General features: G+C 45.0%; 1 protein-coding gene across 3 annotated transcripts in view; it reads right to left on the bottom strand.

The window, feature by feature from the left end:
- Positions 1–27,941, bottom strand: part of col7a1 (collagen, type VII, alpha 1) — a 436,569-nt gene that overhangs the window by 283,093 nt on the left and 125,535 nt on the right. For all 3 annotated transcript variants that reach the window (XM_072581827.1, XM_072581825.1, XM_072581826.1), the window contains exons 13-18: positions 19,896–20,012; positions 16,908–17,060; positions 13,859–13,990; positions 12,253–12,396; positions 4,754–4,876; positions 2,615–2,758 (exon numbers count right to left, since the gene is read on the bottom strand). In XM_072581827.1, the coding sequence (XP_072437928.1) occupies positions 2,615–2,758; positions 4,754–4,876; positions 12,253–12,396; positions 13,859–13,990; positions 16,908–17,060; positions 19,896–20,012 (813 nt within the window). The remainder of the gene's footprint in view (positions 1–2,614; positions 2,759–4,753; positions 4,877–12,252; positions 12,397–13,858; positions 13,991–16,907; positions 17,061–19,895; positions 20,013–27,941) is intronic.

Below are 27,941 nucleotides of genomic sequence, written 5' to 3' on the forward strand. Positions count from 1 at the left end.
TCACTCTGGTTAATGTTAATGCACATGGTCAACAGGGACTCTATTGAACCAAACCCAACTGAATTCCCTTGGTAGTTCTGAGAAGATTCATCTATCGGTCTGGTCAGACTTGAATCCTCACCTTGAAGGTAAATGATCCTCTGCTAATTTCACACACCCATACCCATAGCCCTGGCACTGACTTCAATGAATGGGAAGGGGGTAGTATTAGCTCTTGATGAGATTGAAGACTTTCCACAATCAGAACTCCAACCAAACTCAATGGGTCCTTCATACCACCATCCCTTGTGACCAAACAGCTTCAACGGAAATGGGATGGCAAGAAACTTTGCAGTTTGCTCTCAAAAAATCAGAAACAAACACCACACAGCCCATGGTGTTGTGGTACTGGATTTGGTGAGACCATACATAGATTACTTCTTACTTATGTCATTGCACTACTGGAATGTGACATGTAATTGTAGTCTCCCTCCTTTCGGAAAGATGTTGTGAAACCTGAAAGGTTCAGAAAAGATTTACAAGAATGTAACCAGGGTTGGAGAGTTTGAGCTACAGGGACAGGTTGAATAGGCTGGGGCTGTTATCCCTAGAGCATCGGAGGCTGAGGGGTGACCTTTCAGAGGTTTATAAACTCATGAGGGGCATGGAGAGGATAAATAGATAAAGTCTCTTCCCTGGGGTGGGGGAGTCCAGAACTAGAGGGTAAAGCTTCAAGGTGAGAGGGGAAAGATTAAAAGGGACCTAAGGAACAACGTTTTCATGCAGAGAGTGGTGAGTGTATGGAATGAACTTCCAAAGACAGTGGTGGAGGCTGATACAGTTATAACATTTAAAAGGTATCTGGATGGGTATATGAATAGGAAGGGTTTGGAGTGATATGGGCCACATGCTGGCAAATGGGACTAAGATTTATTTAGGATATCTGGTTGGCTTGGACGAGTTGGATGGAAGGGTCTGTTACCGTACTGCACAGCTCTATGACTCTGTACGATCAGGTCTACACTCACAGCAGTTTCTATTGTATTCATTCATGAGATGTGCGTCCTATAGTGTCTCATCCCCAATTATCTCGTACTTCCTCTTGCCTGTGTCGTAGGGACTCCTGCAATGCTGTTCGAAACAGACTTCTCGGATTTTTTATCCACTGACAGTGAAGGAACAGTAATGTATTGGCACGAGCTTGGAAGGCCGAAGGGCCTATTCCTGTGCTGTATTGTTCTTTGTTCCTTATTTCCAACTCAGGATGTGAGTTGCTGGAAGGGGAACTTGCAAGGAGTGGGTGTTCCAGTGTATCTGCTGCCCTCACCCTTCTAGGTGGTAGAGGTGGCAAGTGCTACTAAATGATCCTTGGTATGTGAACATCAACAGGCTTTACTGAACATAGCTACGTACTGGGAATAGTAAAAAAGGATGTGGATGGAACCTGACAAATTTGAGTCCCAGCTCCATGCGATCCCACTAAAGTTCCTTCTGCACATGCTCAGTAGCTATTCTTAGCGTAAAACTATACATAAACCTTTACTCTACAATTGAAGAGAAGAGATACCTGCATTGGATACAGTTCTGAAAAGATCTACTGGAATGAGGAATAATTAAGTACACTGAGCCTATACCCACTGGGGTTTAGCAGAATGAAAGATGATCATAATTCCAAACAACTTGACATTTTTAAAAAACTATTGGTTCAGGGGATGTACTGATACTGGCAAGTCCAGCACACATTCCCCATCCTTAGTTACTCCTTGTGGGTTGCTACAGCTTTCAGATAGCAATTAACAGTTGATGCTATTACTGTTGGTCTGGAGTCACATGTAGGTCAGGTAAGATTTCTTTCCCGAAAGGACATTAGTGAACTAGATGAGTTTTTAATGGTAATCAATGATAGTCTAATTTTAGCAATAGTGACCATGAAACTATCTGTTGTAGTGGGACTTGAACCCACATACTCAGAGCAATGGTGTGGAACTCTGGATTATTCGTCCAACCTGACCTGACCAGACCCCCACCTACTGTTGCTCGTAAATCTAGAACTCAGGAGCACAGTTTCAAAACAATCCCAAGTGAGACAATGGGGAGAATTTCCAAGGTGAGACAGAGAATTTCTTCTCTCAGCAGTCTTCGGAATTCCCTGGACTTTCAATTCTTTGAAAAAATGGCCTTAGCCAATCTCGATGCCAGGATGCTGGAAGGAGGGGGCTTTGGGGCCAGGGTTACTAATGAGGAAGGGGTTTTAACTGCATTTTGGGGGAAGGGGTGGTCACATCTCCAATACTCCTTGAAAAAATGCCAATCCTTCCTAACAGATATGATGCAAACTGTCAGGCTCTATCAGAAAATGGAAATGATTCCATTAATGATTTCAAAAAGGATTGTGGACAAGGAGCTTACATGGCAGTATATAGAAAGCAGAAGCTTGAAACAAAGTGCTTTGTTCTTTGAAAGAGCTAGCACTGGAGTAGTGGACCAAACAGTGTGTTGTTTATGCTTAATGTCTGTAATTTCCATGACAATATCTCCACAGAGATTGGAGACCAATATACATCACCCCAAGCAGCTCTTCAACCCTTCAGGCCTGGCCCTGATGTATCACCCATGGAGGTAGTTAGACACTCACCAGTTCTCGCAGTGACGGTGGCGAGAGGCCCCTGTCTGTTTCCCACCATTGCCGAAACTCCAATCACGTACACTGCATTCGGCTGCAAGCGTTCCACATCAAATACATTTGTGGAACTACTCAGCACTTGGCTCTCCTCAGTTCCTGATGTCAGCAATGGATAAACAAAATGTTAATCATTCATTATTGAATCACAAAGTCCCTACCGTATGGAAACAAGCCATTTGGCCCATTGAGTCCACACTGGCCCAATCCCCTACCCCAGTGACCCAACATTCCCCATAGCTAATCCACCTATCCTATGCATCCCTGGATACAACAGGCCATTTCCCATAGCCAATCTATCTGATTTAAAAATTCCTGGACACTATTAGGCAATTTCCCATGGTCAATCCACCTAACAAGCACATCTTTGGACTGTGGGAGGAAACCCACGCAGACACATGGAGGACGTAGCAACTCTTCCAGATGTGGGCAGCATGGTGGCTCAGTGGTTAGCACTGTTGCCTCACAGCATCGGGGTCCCAGGTTCAATGCCAGCTTTGGGTGACTGTCTGTGTGGACTTCCTCCAGGTGCTCTGGTTTCCTCCCACAGGCCAGGTGAATTGGCCATGCTAAATTGCCCATAGTGATAGGTACATTATTCAGAGGGAAATGGGTCTGGGTGGGTTACTCTTCGGAGGGTCGGTGTGGACCTGTTGGGCTAAATGGCCTGTTTCCACACCATTGGGAATCTAATCTAATCCACATAGATGAGGGTGGAAATGAACCCAGGTCCATGGCACTGTGAGGCAGCAGTGCTAACCACTGAACCACCCTCCCGTCATTAATTAAATGCTAATTATTTATTCATAGGATGCTGGCATCACCAGCTAGGTCAGCATTTATTATAACTCCCCAGAGGGTTTTTAAGAGTCAACCACATTGCTGTGGGTCTGGAGTCACATGGAGGCTAGACCCGATATGGATGGCAGATTCCTTCCTTAAAGGACATTAGTGAACCAGATGTGTTTTTCACAGACACCATTAATTCTTAATTCTGGATTTTTAAAGATTGAATTTAAACTCTGCTATCTTTCATCGTGGGATTTGAACCCAGGTCCCCAGAACATCACCTGGGACTCTGGATTAAATGATCGCACGACAATACCAATAGGCCATCAGCTCTAGAATAAAAATGTCCATGTATCACAGCAATTTGTAGCAGCTCAGGACCTCCCCAAACACATCACAGGCATTATCTCTTCAAAGTAATCAATCCCTCAAAATGGGTCAGCCAATTTTGAACTGAGGTGGGGAGCAATCTCTTTATTCAGATGAGTTGAATTCTTTAATATGTGATGAGAGTGTCACTGGGAAGGTTATCCATTTGTTGCTGACCCTAATTGCCCTGGGAAGTGGCTTGCTAAGGCCTCTTCAGAGGGCAGTTAAACGTCAGCGAATCAGTGACCATACAAATGTAAAGCAAGAGTAGACCACTCAGCCCTTCGACTCTGCTACGCCATTCAACAAGATCATGGCTCATCAGACTGGCCCATATTACTGATTATCCACCATAACCTTTCAACCCCTTGCCTGTCAGGAACCTAACAACCTTTGCCTTAAAAATATTGACAGCAAATAATTATTAACAAAAGTAAAATGTACCCAGGCAGGTAGATTATCTCCCAACCTGAATGAAAGACTTTCATTTATATAGTGCCTTCAGGACACTCCAAGTGAAATGGCGTTACAAAGTGTGGTCATTGATGGCAGCTGACAGGCACACAGCGAGACCCCACGGGTGGAGCTGACAGAATGGTCAGGTTGTTTGCTTTAGTGATGTTGGTTGACCAATTGAAAAATTAGTCTCCACACCACAGGAATCTACCCACCAGCCCCGCACCCTCCCCCACACCCTGTTCTTCTTCAAAGACCATTCCATGCCATCTTCCCAAGAGGGTAAAATGGCCCACTGTTTACCATCGTATCTGCAAATAGCACCAACATCATGCACTCAACACCAGCACCAACCTGAGCCACATTTAACAAGTCAAACCTTGAAGGTGGCACCAAATATTGGCATGAAGGCTACATTCATGTAACGCCTCTCAGGGGCAGGAATACCTCCTTAAAGCTGTCTGAAGGTGAGGAACTTACCGTCAGCACGCTTCCATGTGACCTTGTACGCTGTTGCCTGGGGCACCCCTCGCCAGGTTATTCGAATAAGATTACTCTGAGTCTCAAGGGCACGGAGCTCCGTCACACGCTCAATGGCTGTAGCTTAGGTTGTGCAGGTTGGAGAGAAAAGCAAAGATATTTGAAAGATTCACTCACTGAGCAAGTGTACTATTCAGCCAAATGGTACCAAGATGATGGACTCTGAGTCCTTTTAGTCATTCATCGAATGTGTGTGTTACTACTTATGCAAAATAAATATTCAGGAGAAGTTCTGTTATACAGTCAGATATTGTGATTTGAATTTTAAAGTTACCTTAACTGTATTATTAAGGTTAACAATACACAGCTGAAAAGCATTGATAGACTGAGTACCCTGAGCACATATAAAGACAGGAGAAAGTGAGGACTGCAGATGCTGGAGATCAGAGCTGAAAATGTGTTGCTGGAAAAGCGCAGCAGGTCAGGCAGCATCCAAGGAGCAGGAGAATCGACGTTTCGGGCATGAGCCCTTCTTCAGGAATGAGGAGGGTGGGCTAAGCAGGCTAAGATAAAAGGTAGGGAGGAGGGACTTGGGGGAGGGGCATTGGGAATGCGATAGGTGAAAGGAGGTTAAGGTGAGGGTGATAAGGTGAGGGTGATAGGCCAGAGTGGGGTTGGCGACGGAGAGGTCAGGAAGAAGATTGCAGGTTAGGAAGGTAATGCTGAGTTTGAGGGTTGGGACTGAGACAGGGTGGGGGGGGGAGGGAAATGAGGAAACACATATAAAGACAGACTGTCTATTTTGATTTAATCCCTGCCCTTCCCTTCACTGTTTGATCACACCGCATTGCCCTTTGATGTGAAGGGCTCTGCTTGTCACTGGCCACTCGGGTGTTTCCTTTCTTCCTGGTGGTGGAAATTGAATAAAGATTCGTGCACCTTGTGTCTCTCACCATGTCCCACACCTGCGCACACACACAACATGGGTGCTGGGGGAAAAATAAGTACTACCGCAGTTAGGCGGTAGTGTGGGGGAAAAAAAAGATGAAAAAAACTGGAGTGTCAGAGGTTTTGTTCACTCTGAGAAAAAAAATAAAGACAGACTGCTGGGTTTGGGTAGCTCAGTTGGCTACAGCATGCTGCAGAATGATGTCAACAGTATGCATTCAATCCCCTATATTGGCTGTCATAGTTGACAGAGTCCTCCCTCCTTACCTTGTTCCATTTTTGACAAAGCATGTGGCCGTCCAAGCTGTACAAACATCTGTCTCCCTCAAGTGGCCATGGTCCTTTGTATATTATAGGTAATTACCGAATGTGCAGGGCTTTCACAGCTGATTGGTTCTGAAGTGCATAACAGCCTCAAAGCTTTTACTTGTAAATCTTTTTTCTGAACCCTTTCAAGTTTCACAACATCTTTCTGATTTGCAAAGTTTATTTTTGTTCTCGTTGCCTTTTAAGAGACTGGTCATTTGGCATTTAGTTAGCTTGGTTTAATCGGTGCCCAACGGACAAAACATTCTCCCCTTCCAACTCAGTTTTGATTTAGCCCCTTCCCGCTCTCCCTTCCCTTTGATGGTCTGTATTATTGCATGTCAATTAATCAGTTGGGTAATTTACTGGTGTGGAGCGAAATAGATAAAACAAAGTACAGTAGGTGATTTGTGATGGGGAAAAAGTGTTCAGTTGTGTGTAAGACTTCTTCTAATAAAAGAAAACAATAAAGACAGAATTCTGAAAAGGGAACATGTCATGTCTATGCTTGAGATCAGAGTCATAGAGATGTACAGAAATAGACCCTTCAGTCCAACTTGTCCATGCTTACTAAACATCCCAATCTAGTCCCACTTGCCGGCACCCGGCCCATATCCCTCCAAACCCTTCCTATTCATATACCCATCCAGATGCCTTTTAAATGTTGCAATTGTACCAGCCTCCACCACTTCCTCTGGCAGCTTGTTCCATACACATACCACACTCTGCATGAATAGGTTGCCTCTTAGGTCTCTTTTATATCTTTCTCCTCTCACCTGAAAGATATGCCCTCTAGTTCCGGACTCCCTCACCCCAGGGAAAAGACTTTGTCTATTTATCCTTTACATGCCCCTCATGATTTTACAATCCTCAGCCTCCGACGCTCCAGGGCAAACAGCCCCAGCCTGTTCAGCCTCTCCCTATAGCTCAAATCCTCCAAGCCTGGCAAAATCCTTGTAAATCTTTTCTGAACCCTTTCAAGTTTCACAACATCTTTCTGATAGGTATTCATGAATACTGACATTTCATCTGTCTGCATGCTTGAAGCCACCTATATTTACACACAGGGTTCTGTTCTATGTGGGCAAGAAGTATCCTTGAGAAAAGGGTTATGGAGGTTACCAATCGCAGCCTCATTGCCCATGGCAACACACAGGCCAATCGGAGTCCACCTCCCTGGTGTAAGGTTAATCAGCTACCAAAGACTGACAGTTATCAGTTCCTGCAGAAACTCCATGCCAACTATCGTCCAAGCAATCAGCACCCTCTTCTCATGCCGTATAAATCACTGTTCCCTTTCCAAAATTGGTTTTGTTGTGTTTCAGAGTCGAGAGTGTGGTGCTGAAAAAGCACAGCAGGTCAGGCAGCATCCGAGAAGCAGGAGAACCAACGTTTCGGGCATAAGTCCTTTATCAGAAAATCCTTTTAGCAATGTTAAGGAATGGGACGAGCTCCAATAAGTTCCAAGTTTGCAATAGGCACCGTCGCTCCTCTTTTCTCTGTCAACTCCATAATGTCATGGTGAACAGAGTCCCAATAATTATTATGGATTTCCTGTTATATTCATCCTGAGCAATGAACAATTCCTTCTTTAAAAAGACATTGAGAATTTCTGTTAAGTATATAATTAATATCACCTCACTCGTGTCATGTTAAATACAAACTTCACATCGAAATGTTTCCATGTTGCATTTATCAATGCAATAAGTAATAATCATTTTGCAATATCTAAACCACAGTCTATTTAATCACAGACCTTCAGTGTGTGTGTCTGTGTATGCAGGACTCCAGTAAGGTTCAGCGCTGTGAAAAATGATTGATCTAGTGCACTTAAATGTTTCACAATCTACAGCTGAAAGGCTACTGTTTCAGATTCAGATTGAGGATTGCAAACAGCATGTTTCAAACAGCATGTTTCATGTCACTGGTCCATAATTTGTTGATTTAATGCGGTGTTGTGTATCTGTAGTGAAAGAGCATTTGATGATCTGAATCATTCATCAGTAAGAACTTCTGGTGGGGCAGCAGTGTTAGTGCAACAGATTGACTCCACAGTGCGTGGGGAGACATTAAATCTGACTGCACACATGGAAGGACCTAAATCTCTGGTGTGTTAATGCCACACAGACGTACGCGGGAGCGACGCGTTGTGAGCCTCACTGTAATGCATCCAGTGATTTGTCAGTGTCAATCAGACAACATAGCACAAGTTCAACACAGGCAAAATACTGTGGATGCTGGAAATCCGAAACAGAACAACTTGTTCGCCAACCTTTGAACTTGTGTAGGCTAATGTGGGGCAGGGGGGCGGTGAGGTGGAGGGTGTGCAGGAGCTAGTGCAGGGACTCGTCAGCGTTAGTGTGACCTCGTTCTGCCTCTGCAGAAAGTACATCAGCAGGATCTCCCTCTCATTACCACCTTTTGAAGGGTAGGTAGGGAGGGTCAATAATTGCTGGCCAGGCCCCAGGTCCCATGAGGGAACAAAAGGAAGGATGGTGTGAAGTGTTAAAAGGATTCCACGGGGCTGATTAATAGCCTGACTAAAGCCCTGGAATAGCCCTTATATTGTGGCACAGATTCTAGATCAAACAGGCCAGTCAGACAATGACATGGTATCACAACAACAGACATTCCAATCTGACAGTTCTTGCTCCTTGCCTTCAGTCACTCTCTCTCTGTGTCATGGAGTCAGGTCTAATTGTTTGTAACATATACTAAGCCCTGTACCCAAACTATATTGCAGCTCTGTAAATGATTAGAACTGTGCAACTTTAGAGGTTGACAGACAATCCTGACTCAGAACATTAACGCTGTTTCTCCACAGATGCTGCCAGAGTTCCTCCAGCAATTTCTGTGCCTGTTTCCGATTTCTAGCCTCCCCAGTGTTTTGCCTTTAAATTGTAGGTACCTGACTCAAGGAAAGCCTGACTACCTGTGATAACCATAATGTAGACGGTGGAGAAACACCACAATCAGCCGCTATCATTTTCCATAGCCATCACCCCTGAAGTGGGACTTGAGCCCAAGACCATCCAATGGATAAGCTGGAATATTAGCAAATGAGCCACCTGGGCTCCAGCAGAACAATACACAACAGATATACATTCAACTACCTCCTGAGGTCTCCTTTAAGGACCATTAGTTAAAGCCTAAGAACATGATACTCTAAGTTCAGGCACAGCATGTTGTGAACTTGGTTTATGCGAGGGGGCTGGGGCTCTTAGTGTTGGAATGATACTGCAGGTGGACATAAAGAGAATGAGGTCAGCTTTATAACTTCCAAATTGCTGACCCAGAGCAGCGCCTTACCCCAGAGTGATTTACAATTCTTTGATTTTTCGATTAGTGCCTGTGGGAGAGGCCCAGGCAAATCCAAAGACTGCCTGAACACCTGCTCAAATTGGTCTCGCTTTCCAACCACCTTGACAACATTCTGCTCACTGGGGAAGACGGAGCAAATAAGTCGGAGCTCACACTCCTACGGGGGAATCCCCTCAGAGCGATGGCTGTTTACTCCCAGTACTCTGGGCACTGTGCAGGGATTCAAAAAACATTAAACCTGCCCATCACCTCACAGTGGGTTATTTCACAGCTGAACACACAGACAAAGGGAAGCTGACATGTTTGAGGACGGGCAGTAACACTGGTCAGAGTGAAACCATGTCCCTTAAGGGGAGATACAAAGAGACATGGACTATCTCCCTGTAGACACCACAACTGCCAGTCAGAAAGTAACAGGATGTTTCTAATTGCGGATGGGGTGCTGGCAGACCCTAATGGCATTTTTAAAATTCATTTGTGGGCATTACTTTTGCCCATCCCAAGTTGGCCCTTGAGAAGGTAGGGGTAAGTTGCCTTCTTGAACCACTGCAGTCCTCGTGCTCTAGATTGACCCACAATGCCCTTAGGGAGGGAATTCCAGGATTTTGACCCAGTGACAGTCAAGGAATGGTGATATATTTCCAAGTCAGGATGGTGTGTGGTTTGGAGGGAAATTTGAAAGTGGTGGTGTTCCCATGTATCTGCTGCCATACAGTCATACAGCACGGAAACAGACCCTTTGGTCTAACCAGTCCATGCCAAACATAATCCCCAACTAAACTAGTCCCACCTGCCTGCTCCTGGCCCATATCCCTCCAACCTTTCCTATTCACGTACCTATCCAAATGTCTTTTAAACATTGTAATTGTGCACACATTCAGCAGTTCCTCAGGAAGTTCAGTCCACACACGAACCACAATCTGTAAAACAATTTGCCTCACATGTCTTTTTAAAATCTCTCTCCTCTCACCTTAAAAATGTGCCCCTAATCTTGAAATCCCTCATCTTAGGCAACGACAACTACCATTAACTCTATCGATACCTCTCATGTTTTATAAACTTCTCTCAACCTCCCATGATTCAGTGAGAAAAGTCCCAGCCGATCCGGCCTTTCTTTAAAATTCAATACCCAACAATATCCTGGGAAATCTGTTCTGAACCCTTTCCAGCTTAATAATATCCTTTCTATAATGTGGCGACCCAGTACTCCAAAGTATTTCAGAAGCGGCTTCACCAATGTCCTGTACAGCCTCAACATGACTTTCCAACTTCAACACTCAAATGACTGAGCAATGAAGGCAAGCGTACTAAACGCCTTCTTAACTACCCTCTCTATATGGGACGCAAACTTCAAAGAATTATGTACCTGAACCCCCTACGTCCCACTGTTCTTCAACACTACCCAGGTCCCTACCATTAATTGTGTAAGCCCCACCCTAGTTTGTTGTACCAAAATGCAATTTCTTGCATTTATCCAGATGGAACTCCATCTGCCATTCTTCAGCCCATTGATACCCATTTGATCACGATCTCTTTGTAATCTTGGAAAATCTTCTTCACTGTCTACTATACCACCAATTTTGGTATCACCTGCAAGCTTACTACATTCTCATCCATTTATTTAAATGGGAAACTACACCAGCACTGATCCCTGTGGAATACTGCTAGTGATAGGTCTCCAGTTCAAAAAGCAACCCTCCTACCATTAAGCCAATTATGCATCCAATTGGCAAGCTCACCCTGAATCCCATGTGACCTAACTCTACCCTTGTCCTTCTCGATGGAAGTGGCCATGGGTGCTGTCTGAGGATCTTTGGTGAATTTCTGCAGTGCATCTTGTAGATAGTACACACTGCTGCTACTAATGTTCAGCGTCTATAGGATTTCATTGTGAAATAAGGAAGATGCACTTCAATCGTTTTGGCAAATGCTGCTCCATTTCTGCAATTTCCTGTTTAGTTCAGACATCCTCAGATGTAGTCGTCATCTTATTAATGGCTGTAAGACAAACAGCTGAGGGAATCACGCAAGGGCTCAAGGCCAAACCCTCCTTCTCTGACAGAGCAACCTGGCCTTACTCAAGATAAAAAGACTACATTATAATCCTGATTCCCCAACTACAAGAAGCAATGGAAATAAAAAGAGATCAACTTGGATGATTTTTTTCCCTTATTCATTCACAGGATGTAGGCATTGCTGGCTGGCCAGTATTCGTCCCTAATTCTCCTTCAGAAGGTGGTGGTGAGCTGCCTTCTTGAATCACTGCAGTCCATTTGTACCCCACAATGCTATTCAGGAAGGAATTCCAGGATTTTGATTGAACAACAAAGGAAGGAATGGTGACATATTTTCAAGTCAGGATGGTGGGTGACTTAGAGAGGAACCTGCAAGCGGTGGTGTTCCTAAGTACCTGCTGCCCTTGTCCTACTAGATGGAATTGGCCAAGGGTTTGGAAGGCGCTGTCTAAAGATCTTTGGTGAGTTGCTGCAGTTTGGTACCAAACTGTTGCTAACCTGATGGATGGAGTGAATGTTGAATGTGCTAGATGGTTTGACAATCAAGCTTCTTGAGTGTTGTTGGAGCTGCACCCATCCAGGCAATTGGGGAGCATTCCATCACACTCCTGAATTGTGTCTTGTAGATGGTGGACAGATTTGGGGAGACAGGTGGTGAGTTACTTGCCGTAGGATTCCTAACCTCTGACCAGCGTTTGTGGCCAATAGGGCTATTCTATTTCTGGTCAATGGTAACCCTGGGGTGTTGATACTGGGGGATCCAGTGATGGTAATGCCATTGAATGTAAAGGTGTGATGGTTAGATTCCCTCTTGTTGGAAATGATAATTGCCTGGCCTGAATGTTATTTGCCCAAGCACGCTTAAGAAGAGCAAGCTCAGCGTTAACACAGTTTCAATACATCGCTTACCTGCTTGAACCACAACGCTGACAGGATTTCCTTCTCTGCCTCCAGAAAGTGGTGACACGTTAATGTAATAGGTTCCCCCTTGTTGCACTCGGTCAATGTCAAATATTGTTGTGTCATGTGACACAATTCTGGTTACCTCATATCCTGAGCAGGAAAAGACCAGGTTAAATGTAAAGACCAGGTTATATGTAAAGACAAGGTTATATTTGGGCACAATTTCAAAATGATCAGGGCACACAAAACCTGGAGAGACCATCAACTATGAGATGGACAGTGTGTACCTTCGGAAGGTGCAGGATGTGACAGACGAAGGTTAAGGCAGAGATGTGTAAAGTGATACATGTTGACTGGATAAATAAGAACAAAAGAAGTTCAGCTCTATAGAAGCCTGGAAATGCTGACTTTGCTTCTCTCTTCACAGCTGCTGCCAAAGCTGCTGAGGTTCTACAGCACTTTGTGTTTGTTACAGACTTCCAGCATATTTTGCTTTCATTAAAAAAAACAGGTATGATTCAGAGAAGGGTGCAGGATCAGAGACACTTGGAAGAACATGTGCCATTTGTACATACTCCCCAAAATCTTTGCTGGTGGGAGGACAGGTTGAGGAAGTGACGAACAAAACATTGTGGATCCTGGGCTTTAGAGGGCTGCAGCACACAGGCAAGGGACTTGTGTTAAATCTGTACGAATTGCTGGTTCTCTTCTATCTGCTACCCTTGTCCTTCTAGCTAATAAAGGTCAAAGGAGCCTTGGTGAGTTAACTGCAATGCGTATTTTGTAGATGGTACACATTGCTAATACTGTGTGATAATGGTGAAGGCAGTAAATGTTGGAGGTATTGGATGCGATGCAAATCAAGTGGGCTGCTTTATCCTGGATGGTGTTGAGCTGCTTGAGTGTTGTTGGAGCTGCACTCATCCAGGCAAGTGGGGAGTATTCCATCACACTCCTGACTTCCGCCTTGGAGATGGTGGACAGGCTTTGGGGAGTCAGGAGGTGTAGTGATTGGAACCAGATGGATCTTGTTAATTATGAGATCCTTGACAGGGGTTGTTAACCTGGGCCAATCAGGAACGCCCTAGCTGACAAATATAACCAGGGGATTGGGCACATGGGTGTCTTTTCTGGAATGTTAATAAAGTTATTTTTAGTTGGTGCTTTTCCCTATATGTTGCACCTGCACACACCCAAACATGAGTGCTGATGAATATGAGCACTACTGCTGTAGTGTGGGAGGGAAACAAAAAACATTTTTAAAAAACCCGGAGATGAGAATCTCCTCAGCTGAGGACTGACTCTGAGCTGGCTGACCACAGTCAGTGTAGAGTGTACAAGCGAACAAAGGGTGACTTGGTGATGGGATACTGGTCTTGGTGCAGTTATCTCAGGAGACAAGTTACTTACTGCAGGATTTCTAACCTGCTCTTGTAGCCACAGCATTTACACGGCTGGTTTAGTTCAGTTTCTGGTCAATGGTAAGCCTGCCCCAGATGTTGCTAGTGGGGGATTCAGTGAGGGGCAACTCAGACAAGGTTATTTTGTTGATGCAATATTATGTTGGCTGTGGTGCAGTTGTAGTTTTATGTACCATACCCTCGAAACATACCTGTTTGATCTCTCCAGACAATTTTATAAGCTGTTGCTCCTGGTACTGCAGTCCAGCTGATCCGAATCCGGCCTCCTGTTGTATCCACTGCTCTCAGATTTGCGACGGTGCTCAACGGGATTTCCTTTTCCACTAATCATAAAATAGAAAGAAAAATGATAAGACGAAAGCAGTAGTTACCATCGCTCCCTCTCCTAACAAGCACCTGGTCACTGTGTAATCATCTCAATGTTACAGAGTCCCTTTGGTTCAACCAGTCCATGCCAATCATAATCTCAAACTAAACTAGTCCCACCTGCCTGTGCTTGGCCCATGTCCCTCCAAACCTTTCCTATTATGGATTTATCCAAATATCTTTTATATGCTTTAACCGTACCTGCATTCACCACTTCCTCTGGAAGTTCATTCCACACACACTGTGTTTAAAATAAAAATTGCCCCTAATGTCTGTTTTAAATCTTTCCCCTTTCACCTTCAGTTATGCTCCCTAGTCTTGAAATCTTCCACTCTTGGAAAAAGACACCTGCCATTCACCTTTTCTAGATTACTGGTGCTGGAAGAGCACAGCAGTTCAGGCAGCATCCAAGGAAGAGCGAAATCGACATTTCGGGCAAAAGCCCTTCATCAGGAATAAAGGCAGTGAGCCTGAAGCGTGGAGAGATAAGCTAGAGGAGGGTGGGGGTGGGAGAAAGTAGCATAGAGTACAATAGGTGAGTGGGGGAGGGGATGAAGGTGATAGGTCAAGGAGGAGAGGGTGGAGTGAATAGGTGGAAAAGGAGATAGGCAGGTTGGACAGGTCCAGACAGGTCATGGGGACAGTGCTGAGCTGGAAGTTTGGAACTAGGGTGAGGTGGGGGAAGGGGAAATGAGGAAACTGTTGAAGTCCACATTGATGCCCTGGGGTTGAAGTGTTCCGAGGCAGAAGATGAGGCGTTCTTCCTCCAGGCGTCTGGTGGTGAGGGAGCGTATTCACCTTTTCTATGCCCCTCATGATTTTATTAACCTCTGTAAGGTCTCCCCTCACCTTCCTAAGCTCCAGTGAAAAATCTCCCAGTCTCTCCAGCCTCTAAGCAGGACCCTCCATTCCCAACAATATAGTTTCTGAACCCTCTCCAACTTAATAATATCCATGTGGTATACTTATTCAAATTCATTCATGGGGCACAGGTGCCATTTGTAGACCAGAATTTATGGCCCATCCCTAATGGTCCAGAGACCAGTTAAGAGTCTGGAGTCATATGAAGGTCAGACCAAGTAAGGACAGCAGATTTCCTTCCCTAGAAAGCATTAGTGAACCATATGGAGTTTTGCAGCAATCAACATGGTCACTATTAGGTTAGTTTTCTATTGAATTCAGTTTCCACTATCTACTGTGAATGGATTCAAACCCATGTCCCAAATCATAAGCCTGGATTACTAGCCCAGTGATAATACCACCTACCCATGTATTCCATGTGAAGACTGAACACTGATCCAAATGTGTCTTTTTATATATAGAATCATTAAATCCCTACAGTGTGGAAGCAGGCTATTCAGTCCACTAAGCCCACACTGACCTTCTGAAAAGCTGGCTGTCCCATCTCGAGACTTGCATCAACATGGAGGGTCCCGCAGAGGGACAGGTCTGAACTAGAATTTCCAAGGGGCCATTAAAGGTCAGGCCCCCTGATTTCGAAAGGGAAAACTGCCCACGCAGTCCTTGCCCACTCCCCCACCCCCAGCCTTTTTTTTGGGAGCTGAAGCCACTAGGCGGAAGGAAGCCTCCTGCACTAAACCAATCCACCTGCCTTACACATGTGGCTCCATTCTGTTTTCCCCAGTCTGGCCCCCTCACCAGCTTCTTCTATCATAGAGGCAGAGATTCATTCAGCACAGAAGAGGCTCTTCGGCCCATCGAATCTGCGTCTTTTTGTCGTGCAACCTCACAACTGGAGAGGGTCCACCCAGTGACAGAACAACAGACACATTAGTGTTAAGCCAGGGCTCTGCTTCTGCCTGATTTCTCAGGGCTAATAGGTTCAGGACGATCCATTTCTCCCCCCTCTCCCCACCCCTGTCCCTCATGTTAGATGTTGCTGTTGTGTGTTGTTAAGAGAGAGGGCAGCTTCTCAAAGGAAGGAAGGGGGAGGCCAAAGTACCTGTCGCTGTAAGAGGGGAGAACTCCTTTTTCCAGGGATTACGAGGAATCTTCAATATGGGAAGAGACAGAAATGGAGGCTCTGGTTTAGCACCACACCCATGGGGTCCAAGCCCTGACCCAAACACAGTGGACCCCCGCCCCACCCGAAATCCCTGGGCTTCAGTTATTGGGCTCTGATATAAGCTCCCTGCCCTGGGCCCTGCTCTTCAGTCTAACTCATGTATGCAAAATCATGAGTGACTCCAGAAGTATGAGGCAATGGTTTTCAAGGTGCGTTCACTCCTGCTTTGTGAAGACAGAGCACTACAGGTAACTGCTCTCCATTACTCTTCTGTTCTGAAATGTGAGTATCACTTTAAGGCCAGCATTTAATGTCCATTCCTAATTGCCTTTTGAGGGTGATGCTAGTTTCATGGTCACATGGAGGGATATGGACCAAACGTAGGCAAATGAGACTAGATTAGCTGTGAAAAGCGAGTGGCATAGACAAGTTGGGCCAAAGGATGTAAACCTCTATGACATTTACTGAGGAAGGGTCACCCAAGCCCAAATGTTAACTCTCATTCCTCTCCACAGCTGCTGTCAGAGCTGCTGAGCTTTTCCAGCAATTCCTGTTTTTGTTTTACTGAGACTAGCTTACAATTCCGGAGTTTTCTTCAATTTATTGTTTTCAATTGGAGTATTGCTGAAAAAGGCATATTTTGTCAAAGGTTTTTGTTTTGCGTTCATTAGGACAATTAGTCATAAATACAGGTGTATGGGGAAAATCAGCATGTAAGCAAATTTACACAGTACCCAGCAGTTAACTGTCAATCACCAGTAACAGGTGCAAACTCGATGGCAATCATTCTACCAGAGTCCATTTGCTACCCGATCAAAGTGTTTCTAAGCAGCTCCTTTTGGATGTACCTGTCTTTGACATGGTGGCTGGTGTTGCTACTTCCCTGCCATTATACAGCGTGTAGAGTGTGATGGCATATTCAGTACCAGGAGAGAGGTTGATAATGTCATAGTTGTTGGTGGTGGCAGACAGCACAGCTTTGCGAGATTGCATCTGTTCCTCTGTGGAAAGCAAAAATAACTTTTGTCAGTTTTTGATCTACGGTTTCTGAAAGGGAGTTACATCCAACATTTCAGATACCAAAGTCATAGTTCATATTATCACTTATCATAGAATCAAAGAATTCCTACAGTGTGGGAACAGGCCATTTGGCCCAACAAGTCCACACCGAACATCCGAAAAGTAACCCACCCAAACCCTATTGCTCTACATTTACCCCTGACTAATGCAGCTAACCTAAACATCCCTGAACACTATGGACAATTTAGCTTGGCCAATTCACCTAACCTGCACATATTTGCATTGTGGGTAGAAACCGGAGCACCCAGAGGAAACCCACGCAGACAAGGGGAGAATGTACAAACTCCACAGACAGTTGCCCGAGGCTGGAATCGAACCTGGGTCCCTGACACAGCAGTGCTAACCAATGAACCACTGTGCCGCCCCTTGGAAATGTTTGCACAGATTGGAACAAGAGGTGTTGGTGTGATAAAACATTTGCTCAGTCAGTGTTGAGCCAGGATTCCAAATAGCAGAACACCGGCCATAGGACAGGCCAGTGTGTGAACATGACTATCTGCATGGTAGCATTTACCTCGTTTGCAAACACTTACACACTGGTGAGAGTCATGTGTTAAATGTGTTGATAATCTCAGCAGGACTCAAACCCGCAATCTTTTGTTGGCACTGCCCTTAACATTGGAGTCAGACAACTCTTATTCATTCGACCAACTCAAAAGCTGAAGTTACCACTATCCCATTAGAGTGAGAACTGGTGAGTTTAACCTGAGAGTCACCACAGCTCTGGCAAGGGGCACAATTGAGAAGGCAGGACCTTCATGGTAACCTGATCCAGTGGAGGAATTGAACCCAATCTGTTGTTGCCGAAAAGTGTGGTGCTGGAAAAGCACGGCCAGTCGGGCTCTGTCTAAGCAGCAGGAGAGTTGACGTTTCTGACATAAGCCCTTCATGAGGGATGCCTGATGAAGGGTTTATACCCAAAACGTCGATGCTCCTGCTCCTCAGATGCTGCCTGACCTGCTTTTCCAGCACCTCACTTTTCGATTCTGACTCTCCAGCACCTACAGTCCTCACTTTCTCCCAATCTGTTGGCGTCTTGCAAACGAGCCAGCCAGGCGACTGAGCTAATAAGTCCCCACACATTAAATTTAAACCCTCAGTGTTAGTGTAGCAAGAGTTAAGTTGCTGGCTGGGTTTAATTCATTAACTCAGTGACAGAGGAAGTGAAAAGTGGTACCGAGGTTGGTCAGCACTGGCTGAGGTTACCGGAAAAGACCCTCCTTCTCATCCTCTCCCCTCGCCTGAGGCATGCAGACCCTCAGGATAAACCACCACCAGTTCTGTCTCTCTAATGAGAAAGCAGTGCTACAAATTAGAGCTCTTGTGGTGCAGTGGTAATGTCCCTGAACCAGGAGGCCTAGGTTCAAGTCTCACCTGCTCCAGAGGTGTGTAATAACATTGCTGGGCAGGGAGATTAGGAAATACCTACAAGGCTGTACTGTGAGGACAGAGTGAGCTATGTGACTGAGGTGTTGATGAACTCTATCCATAAGGAATGTTGTCTTGAGTTCCAACAGGCTTAGAGACGAATTGTCACTCGGTTCAGTGACACCCACTCAGAAGAAAGTTGGTCAATAGAATGTTCTAAAGAAGTTCCAAAACTCCACCTGGACCATACAAAGCCCAGAGGGGTGAAGGGAGGATTGAGGGGCTGAGTCGATTGGGGAAGTGTCTTTATTGCACAGCCTGTGGCCTAGAAGAAGCAAAACCATTCTCTCACAGCTCAGCCGCCCTCTGCACACCCCTCTACCCAATGTGTCTGAACTGCTCACAATCACCAATGATTGCAATCAGTCATGGATGTCACTACCCCAGTAGAATCCCTACAGTGTGGAAGCAGACCATTCGAGCCCACACCACCCCTCTAACCCATCCCTCCATTTCCCACAGCCAAACCTACATTATCTTTGAATTGTGGGAGGAAACCTACACAGACACAGGGAGAGTGTGCAAACTCCACACAGACAGTCGCCCGAGGCTAGAATGGAACCTTGGACCCTGGCACCGTCAGGCAGCAGTGCTAACCACTGAGCGATCATCTACCCCTGTTGCTGCAAAGACACTAGTCAGTTACCCACCATTCAGCTTGGCTGGCTGCTGCCAGTAAAAATGAGAATGAAGAACGTAAATTAATCAGGTTGTACCATTAAATATAGACAGTTTTCTTTATTTGCTCATGTTTTGTGGCATTACTGGCTCAGCCAGCATTCATTACCCAGAGAGTAGTTAAGCATCAATCATATTGCTATGGATCTGGAGTCACATGTAGGTCAGACCAGGTAAGGAGAGTAGTTTCCTTCCCTGAAGTATGTTAGTGAACCAGATGGATTTTCCCCTAATATTCGTACAATTCCAAATCATTTCTTGGACTGAGTTTCAATTTCACCATCGCCCATGGCAGGCTTTGAACCCTTACCGGAGGAGAAAGTGAGGACTGCAGATGCTGGAGATCAGAGCCGAAAATGTGTTGCTGGAAAAGCGCAGCAGGTCAGGCAGCATCCAAGGAACAGGAGAATCAACATTTCAGGCATCAGCCCTTGGATGCTGCCTGACCTGCTGCGCTTTTCCAGCAACACATTAATGGCTTTGAACCCTCACTCCAGAGCATTCATCTGTGGTTATAAGCCCAGGACATTATCGCTAAGCCACTGTCACCTCCTGTCTGCCTGGATGTTGTGATGTATAACTCTCCCCTCCTCTATACAGAAACCTTTCTTCTCTATTATCACCAGGACCTCAGTCCGAAAGGTTTTTACCTGCAGCCTTCCTCCACTCAATCCTGTAGCTGCTGGCATCGTGTTGGAGGTTCCACGTCACACGAATAGCAGTCGGACTAATCGCAACTGTCCTTAAGACCAGGCCTCCTGCCACATCTGAGCAAGAACAGAAGAAAGTGTTAATGTGGAACATAAAAACACATGGTGTCTAAGCTCCCATGACGTTGTAACCCATAGTCCTTGTATCATAAGCTAACAACAACAGCTATCTTTATCCAGTTCAACAGTGTGAAATTCCAGTGGCTCAAACCCAAAGCTGATGTTAAAATCCTGGAACTCCCTCCCTGTGAGACTGTGACCTCACTGAACAGACTGTAGCGGTTCAAGAAGGCAGTTCACTATCACCTTCTCAAGGACGTACAAAGTTAATAATCACACAACACCAGGTTATAGGCCAACAGGTTTAATTGGAAGCACTAGCTTTCAGAGCGCTGTTGTACTATAACCTGGTGTTGTGTGATTTTTAACTTTGTACACCCCAGCCCAACACCAGCATCTCCAAATCCAGACTTCTTAAGGACAGCCAGGGCTGTGTACTAACTGTTGGTTTTGCCAGAAGCATCCCCATCCTACGCACCAATGAGAAAAGATAAATTCTGTTTGCTTTTACAGAATTCTAACAGCTCAAACCCATCCCAATTGCTTTTACTGACCGCCAAGAATTCCCATAGATCAAACCTACTCCACATTCCCTTCACTTCTGTTGTACAGAATTCCATTGGCCTAAGGACCATCGATAGGCAATTCCTAAGATCAATGAAAGGGCCGCGTTCCACCGTTTATGGGTGAGCAGGGAGGGTGCTTTCCTGGGGAACATCACAGAAGGTGTATACGACTGACTGGACATACATACAATACAGTGTAGAGTGTAGTGCTGGAAAAGCACAGCAGGCCAGGCAGCATCCGAGGAGCAACATTTCGGGCAAAAGCCCTTCATCAGGAATAATGCAACACAGGTACTGCATTTTTTTTACTTCTGGAAAACCGCAGATGAGCAAACATTGGCTGAGCAATGGGCGCATGGCTGCACAGGAAGTAGCACATGGACATACAAAGTTGGAAAGTGCAGGCAGGAAGTCATAAACAGAGAAACTAGGGGGAGTAGGCCCTTTAAGCCTTCTCCATCATTTAATGGATCATGGCCGATCCTGTATCTCAATGGCATTTTCCCCCTTTGTTCCCACACCTCTCAATGGCTTTGGAATAGTTCAACAGGTTTACTTGAAATCACAAGCTGTTGGACTATAAGCTGGTGATATGTGACTTCTGACTTTGCTCTCCCCAGTCCAACACCATCACCTCCACACCATGGCTACCTTTTAGATTCCAAAGCCATTGAGAGTTATGGGGAGCGAGGGAGAAAATGCCATTGAGATACAGGATCAGCCATAATCATAATAAATGATGGAGTAAGCTTAAAGGGCCGAATGGCCTGTTCCTGGTGTCATGTGACTTCTGAGTTTGAAATCTAAAGATCTTCAGTGATGATCTCCACAACATTCTGTGACAGAGAATTCCAAAGGTTCTTTGAATGAAGGCATTTTTCCTCATCTCAATCCTGAATGGTCTACCCATAGCCCGCAACTAAGCCCCATTCTGGAATCCCCAGGAGGAGAAATATCCTCCCTGCATCTCGCCTGTCCATCCATACAGTCGTAGAGTCATCCATGCCGACCATGTTCCCAAACAAAACTATCCCAACCTGCCTGCAATTGTCCCCAAGATTTCTTATACATGTACTTAGCCAAATATCTTTTAAACATTGTAACTGTTACTGCATCCATCAACTCTTCTGCAAGTCCATTCCTCATATAAACCACTCTGTTTAAAAAAATGCCCCTCATGTCCTTTTTAATCTTTCTTAAAAATATGCCCCCTAGTCTTGAAATCCCCCACCCTAAGGAAAATACACCTGCTATTCACCTTGTCTATGCCCTCATAACTTTATAAACCTCTATAAGGTCATCCCTCAACCTCCTAAGCTCCAGTGAAAAAAGTCTCAGCCTATCCAGCCTCTTCCCTTAACTCAAACCCTCTATTTCTGGCAACATCCTCTGAATCCTCTTCAACTTAATAATATCCTTCCTATAACATGGCGACCAGAACTGGACACAGTAAATCCAGAAGAGGACTCACCAACATCTTGTGCAATATGAATTTGCCCTGTGTTTCAATCAGATCCATCTCTTCCTTCTAAACTCTACATATAGCCTCAAAATAAGGGGGAGCAGACTTGAGTTGAGGAGGAACTTCCTCACCCAAAGGGTTGGGAATCTGTGGAATTCCCTGCCCAGTGTAACAGTCGAATGCTTTTAAGGCAAAGATAGATTTTTGAACAGCTAAGGAATTAAAAGTTATGGTGAGAGGGCAGGTAAGTGGAGCCGAGTCCATGAAAAGATCAGCCATGATCTTATTGAATGGCGGGGCAGGCTCCAAGGGCCTACTCCTGCTCCTAGTTCTTATGTTCCGGTGAATACAGTTAAACCAATGCCTCCTTAAAGAACAGTTAATAGCGAGGTCCTGGGGAGCGTTGCTGAACAAAGAGACCTTGGAATACAGGTTCATAGCTCCTTGAAAGTACAGTCGCAGGTAGATAGGATAGTGAAAAAGACATTTGGTACGCTTTCCTTTATTGGTCAGAGCATTGAGTATAGGGGTTGGGAGGTCATGTTGCAGCTGTACAGGACATTGGTTAGGTCACTTTTGGAGTATTGCGTGTAATTCTGGTCTCCTTCTCATTGGAAGGATGTTGTAAAATTTGAAAGGGTTCAGAAAAAGTTTACAAGGGTGTTGCCAGGGTTGGAGAATTTGAACTATAGAGAGAGGCTGAATGGGCTGGGGCTGTTTCCCTGGAGCATCAGAGGCTGAGGGGTGACCTTTTGAGGTTTACAAAATCATGAGGGGCATTGATAGATAAGGTCTGTTCCCTTGGGTGGGGAAGACCAGAACTAGAGGGCATAGGTTTAGGGTGAGAGGAGAAAGATTTCAAAGGGAACGAAGGGGCAACTTTTTCACGCAGAGGGTGGCGCGTGTATGGAATGAGCTGCCAGAAGAAGTCCTGGAGGCTGGTACAATCATAGCATTTAAAAGGCTGGCAAATGGGACTAGATTAGGTTAGGATATCTGGTTGGCATGAACGAGCTGGACCGAAGGGTCTGTTTCTGTGCTATACATCTCTATGAATCAATGACTCTATGACAGACCTGTCATCCCAGGTATCTTCCCAGTGAACCTCCATTGCATTCCCTCTTTGGTAAGTATATCCTCTCATAGGTAAGGAGGCCAAAACTGCATACAATACTTGATGTGGTCTCACCAAGACTTTGTGGAACTGCACTAAGACATTCCTAATTCTGAACTCAAATCCTCTTACAACGAGGGTCAATTTGCCATCTTATTTATTCATTGATTTTGGGCACCCTCATTACCCATCGTTAGTGTTCCAAGGGCAGTTAAGAATCAGTCACGTATTGTGAGTCTGTAGTCACATGGAGGCCAGAGTAAGGGCAACAGATTTCCTCCTGTGAAGGACACTAATGAAGCATTAATTTTGCAACAAGCAACACAATTACACGGTTGCCGTTTGACTAGCTTTTTATGGAATTCAAATTTACTCTATACACGATGGCTGGAAGTCAAACTCGTATTTTGAGAACATTAGTCTGGGACTCCGGATTGCTGGTCCAATGACATGAACAGCACACCACTGCCTTCCCCACTGCCTGCTGCACCTGCCTGTCCACAGCAGGACCTCTGTAAGACCAAAAAAAATCAACAACCAAAAATAAAGTGACAGAAGTTTGGCGATTTGATCAGCTATAGCAATCTCTTCACAAGGACTCAGAGGTAGGGGGTAACAGGTGGGTCAACCTAGATGCATTTGGATGACAAAACGACACAGGAACTGTTACAGATAATTGTGTGAGGATGGTGTAAGACACCCTGTTAGCAGCTTTCCCGCCAGGACTATCTACAAATGAAAATTACCCTTGTCCTACCAGGCCACTGAGTTGCACTCTCATTAAAGACAGACAACTGGTGCCAGTTTAACCCAAAAGGTAAAATTCACACAACACCAGGCTATAGCCCAACAGGTTTATTTGGAATCACTAGCTTTCGGAGCGCTGCTCCTTCATCAGGTAGTTGTGCAGCAGGATCATAAGACGCAGAATTTATAGCAAAAGATTACAGCATCATTCAACTGAAATGAAATATTGAGCAAATCTGGATCGTTAAGTCTTTCATTAGATTAGATTACTTACAGTGTGGAAACAGGCCCATCGGCCCAACAAGTCCACACCGACCCGCAACCCACCCATTCCCCAACATTTACCCCTTTACCTAACACTATGGGCAATTTAGCATGACCAATTCACCTAATCTGCACATCTTTGTGACTGTGGGAGGAAACCTACGCAGACACGGGGAGAATGTGCAAACTCCACACAGTCAGTCGCCTGAGTCGGGAATTGAACCCAGGTCTCTGGCGCTGTGAGACAGCAGTGCTAACCACTGTGCCACCGTACCACCCCTTAATCTTTTAGAATGGGTTGCAGGTTTTGGTTCATTAATATGTAAATCCCAGTTCTCGGTTTTACATATTAACAAAACGAAACCTGCAATCCATTCTTAAAGGTGAAAGACTTAACAATCCAGGTTTGTTCAATATCACTGTACAACACTGTAATCTTTTGCTGTAAATTCTGTGTCTTATGATCTCATACTCCACAACCATCTGATGAAGGAGCGTCGCTCCGAAAGCTAGTGCTTCCGATTAAACCTGTTGGACTATAACCTGGTGTCGTGTGATTTTTAACTTTGTCCACCCCAGTCCAACACCGGCATCTCCAAATCATGGCAACCCAAAGGTAACCACACCTGAGGTATGGCGGGAGGTTGCAAAGGAGAGCAACCTCAGTTAGTGCAGGAAATGAACCCACACTCTTGGCGTTACTCCACATCAAAAACCAGGCATCCAGCCGACTGAGCCGTAACACAATGACAAGGCATTACTAACAGCAGAATAAGGTTCAGCAGAGCCAGAAATAAAAACAAGCTGCAGACGTATAGATAGGTTGGCTAAGAAGGCATTTAGCATGCTTGCCTTCATTGCTTAGACCTTTTGAGTATTGGAGTTGGTGAGGCCTCTTCTGGAATACTGTGTCCAGTTCTGGTCGCCCTGCTATAGGGAGGATATCATTAAGCTGGAGAGAGTTCAGAAGAGATTTACGAGATGTCACGAGGAACTAAGGGCTTGAATTATGGGGAGAAGCTGGATTGGCTGGGACCTTTTCACCAAAGCATAGGAGGCTGAGGGGTGACCTCATAGCAGTTTATAAACTCATGAGGGGCATAGATAGAGTGATTGGCAGGTGTCTTTTCCCTACAGTGGCAGATTTCAGACAAGGGGGCACATTTTTAAGGTGAGAGGAGAAAGATTTTAAAAAGACGTGGGGGCAGTTTTTTTTTTACGTTGAGAGTAGTTTGTGTGTGGAATGAAGTGGTGGCTGCAGGTACAGTTACAAAATTCAAAAGATATTTGGATAAGTTCATGAGTAGGAAATGTTTGGAGGGATATGGGCCAAGTGCAGGCCAAGTGGGACTAGTTTAGTTTGGGAACATGGTCGGCGTGAACTGGTTGGACCAAACAGTCTGTTTCTGTCCTGTGTGTCTCTGTGCAGACACTGGAGAAATCAGAAAAAAAAATCAAAATGTGTTGCAACCATGACCTGAAGACATTTCACTGAATGTTGAGCCCAGGAGACTATGGGGAGCATCACCCTGTAGTGTTATGAAGATGTGGGTGTACCGTACCTTTAAGAGAGTTAAAAGTGAGCAGAACTACCTGACACAGCACCAAGTGTTCTGAACAAGATATAATGTAACATTTGGCCGAACAACTCAATTAGCTGGTTGCCTAGAGATGACAAAACAAATTCGAATTAGACCAATCAGTTTAAATTATACCCCCAAAAATACCAAACTCCAATCAAGTTTGAATTTGGTATATTGACAATCTTAAAAGCCAATGATACAATCGGATGCTTTGGGGGTATAAGACCGGGGAAAATTGAATGGTTGGGAGGAGAACTGCCAAGCCACCGGCATATGCAGACTGCCCAGAGAATAGCTCTCTCAAAAGGTATCTTTATTAAATCAGTAGCCTTGTGAAGCAGAAATCCCTAAGAAGAAGAAAAGAAGACAGAGGAAGACATAACGAGAAGATTCAACATCTGGCTGGTTTTGAAAAGTTGAACGTTGGTAAATCTTAATTGGGGGGTTTTATTGGATTAGTAGTATAGAAGGGAAGCTAAAAGGCAGGTTAGAGAAAGGAGTTGTAATTAGTTGCTGGTTAATTATTCTCTGTCATACTTTAAGAAATAAAGTTGTTAATTCTTACTTTTAATAGTTCTTGGCCTCTCGAATGTTTACTGCACGGGATAAATATTTTCTGTGTTGCTGGTTTAAACTAAGCAGGAATAGACAATAGACAATAGGTGCAGGAGTAGGCCATTCTGCCCTTTGAGCCTGCACCACCATTCTGATCATGGCTGATCATCCTTAATCAGTATCCTGTTCCTGCCTTATCTCCATAACCCTTGATTCCACTATCCTTGAGAGCTCTATCCAACTCTTTCTTAAATGAATCCAGAGACTGGGCCTCCACTGCCCTCTGGGGCAGAGCATTCCACACAGCCACCACTCTCTGGGTGAAGATGTTTCTCCTCATCTCTGTCCTAAATGGTCTACCCTGTATTTTTAAACTGTGTCCTCTGGTTCGGCACTCACCCATCAGCGGAAACTTGTTTCCTGCCTCCAGAGTGTCCAAACCTTTAATAATCTTATATGTCCCAATCAGATCCCCTCTCAGTCTTCTAAACGCAAGGGTATACAAACCCAGTCGCTCCAGTCTTTCAGCATAAGGTAGTCCCGCCATTCCAGGAATTGACCTCGTGAACCTACGCTGCACTCCCTCAATAGCCAGAATGTCTTTCCTCAAATTTGGAGACCAGAACTGCACACAATACTCCAGGAGTGGTCTCACCAGGGCCCTGTACAGCTGCAGAAGAACCTCTTTGCTTCTCTACTCAAATCCCTCTTGTTATGAAGGCCAGCATGCTATTAGCCTTCTTCACTACCTGCTGTACCTGCATGCTTACCTTCATTGACTGGTGTACAAGAACACCCAGATCTCTTTGTACTGCCCCTTTAGCTAAATTGATTCCATTTAGGTAGTAATCTGCCTTCCTGTTCTTGCCACCAAACTGGATAACCATACATTTATCCACATTAAACTGCATCTGCCATGCATCTGACCACTCACCTAACTTGTCCAGGTCACTCTGTAATTTCCTAACTTCCTCCTCACATTTCACCCTGCCACCCAGCTTAGTATCATCAGCAAATTTGCTCATGTTATTACTAATACCATCTTCTATATCATTAATATATATTGTAAAAAGGTGCGGTCCCAGCACTGATCCCTGCGGTACCCCACTGGTCACTACCTGCCATTCCGAAATAGAGCCGTTTGTCACTACTCTTTGTTTCCTGTCAGCCAACCAACTTTCAATCCAAGTTAGTACTTTGCCCCCAATACCATGCGCCCTAATTTGGCTCACTGACCTCCTATGTGGGACTTTATCAAAAGCTTTCTGAAAGTCCAGGTACACTACATCTACTGGATCTCCCTCGTCCATCTTCAGAGTTACATCCTCAAAAAATTCCAGAAGATTAGTCAAGCATGATTTCCCTTTCATAAATCCATGCTGATTCTGTCCTATCCTGTTACTACTATCCAGATGTGCCGTAATTTCATCCTTTATAATAGACTCCAGCATCTTTCCCACTACTGAGGTCAGACTAACTGGTCTATAATTTCCTGCTTTCTCTCTCCAACCTTTCTTAAAAAGTGGTAGAACATTAGCCACCCTCCAATCCACAGGAACTGATCCCGAATCTATCGAACTCTGGAAAATAATCACCAACGCATCCACGATTTCTCTAGCCACCTCATTCAGTACC

Source organism: Chiloscyllium punctatum, chromosome 12, assembly GCF_047496795.1.
Source record: "Chiloscyllium punctatum isolate Juve2018m chromosome 12, sChiPun1.3, whole genome shotgun sequence".
NCBI classification, from domain to species: domain Eukaryota; kingdom Metazoa; phylum Chordata; class Chondrichthyes; order Orectolobiformes; family Hemiscylliidae; genus Chiloscyllium; species Chiloscyllium punctatum.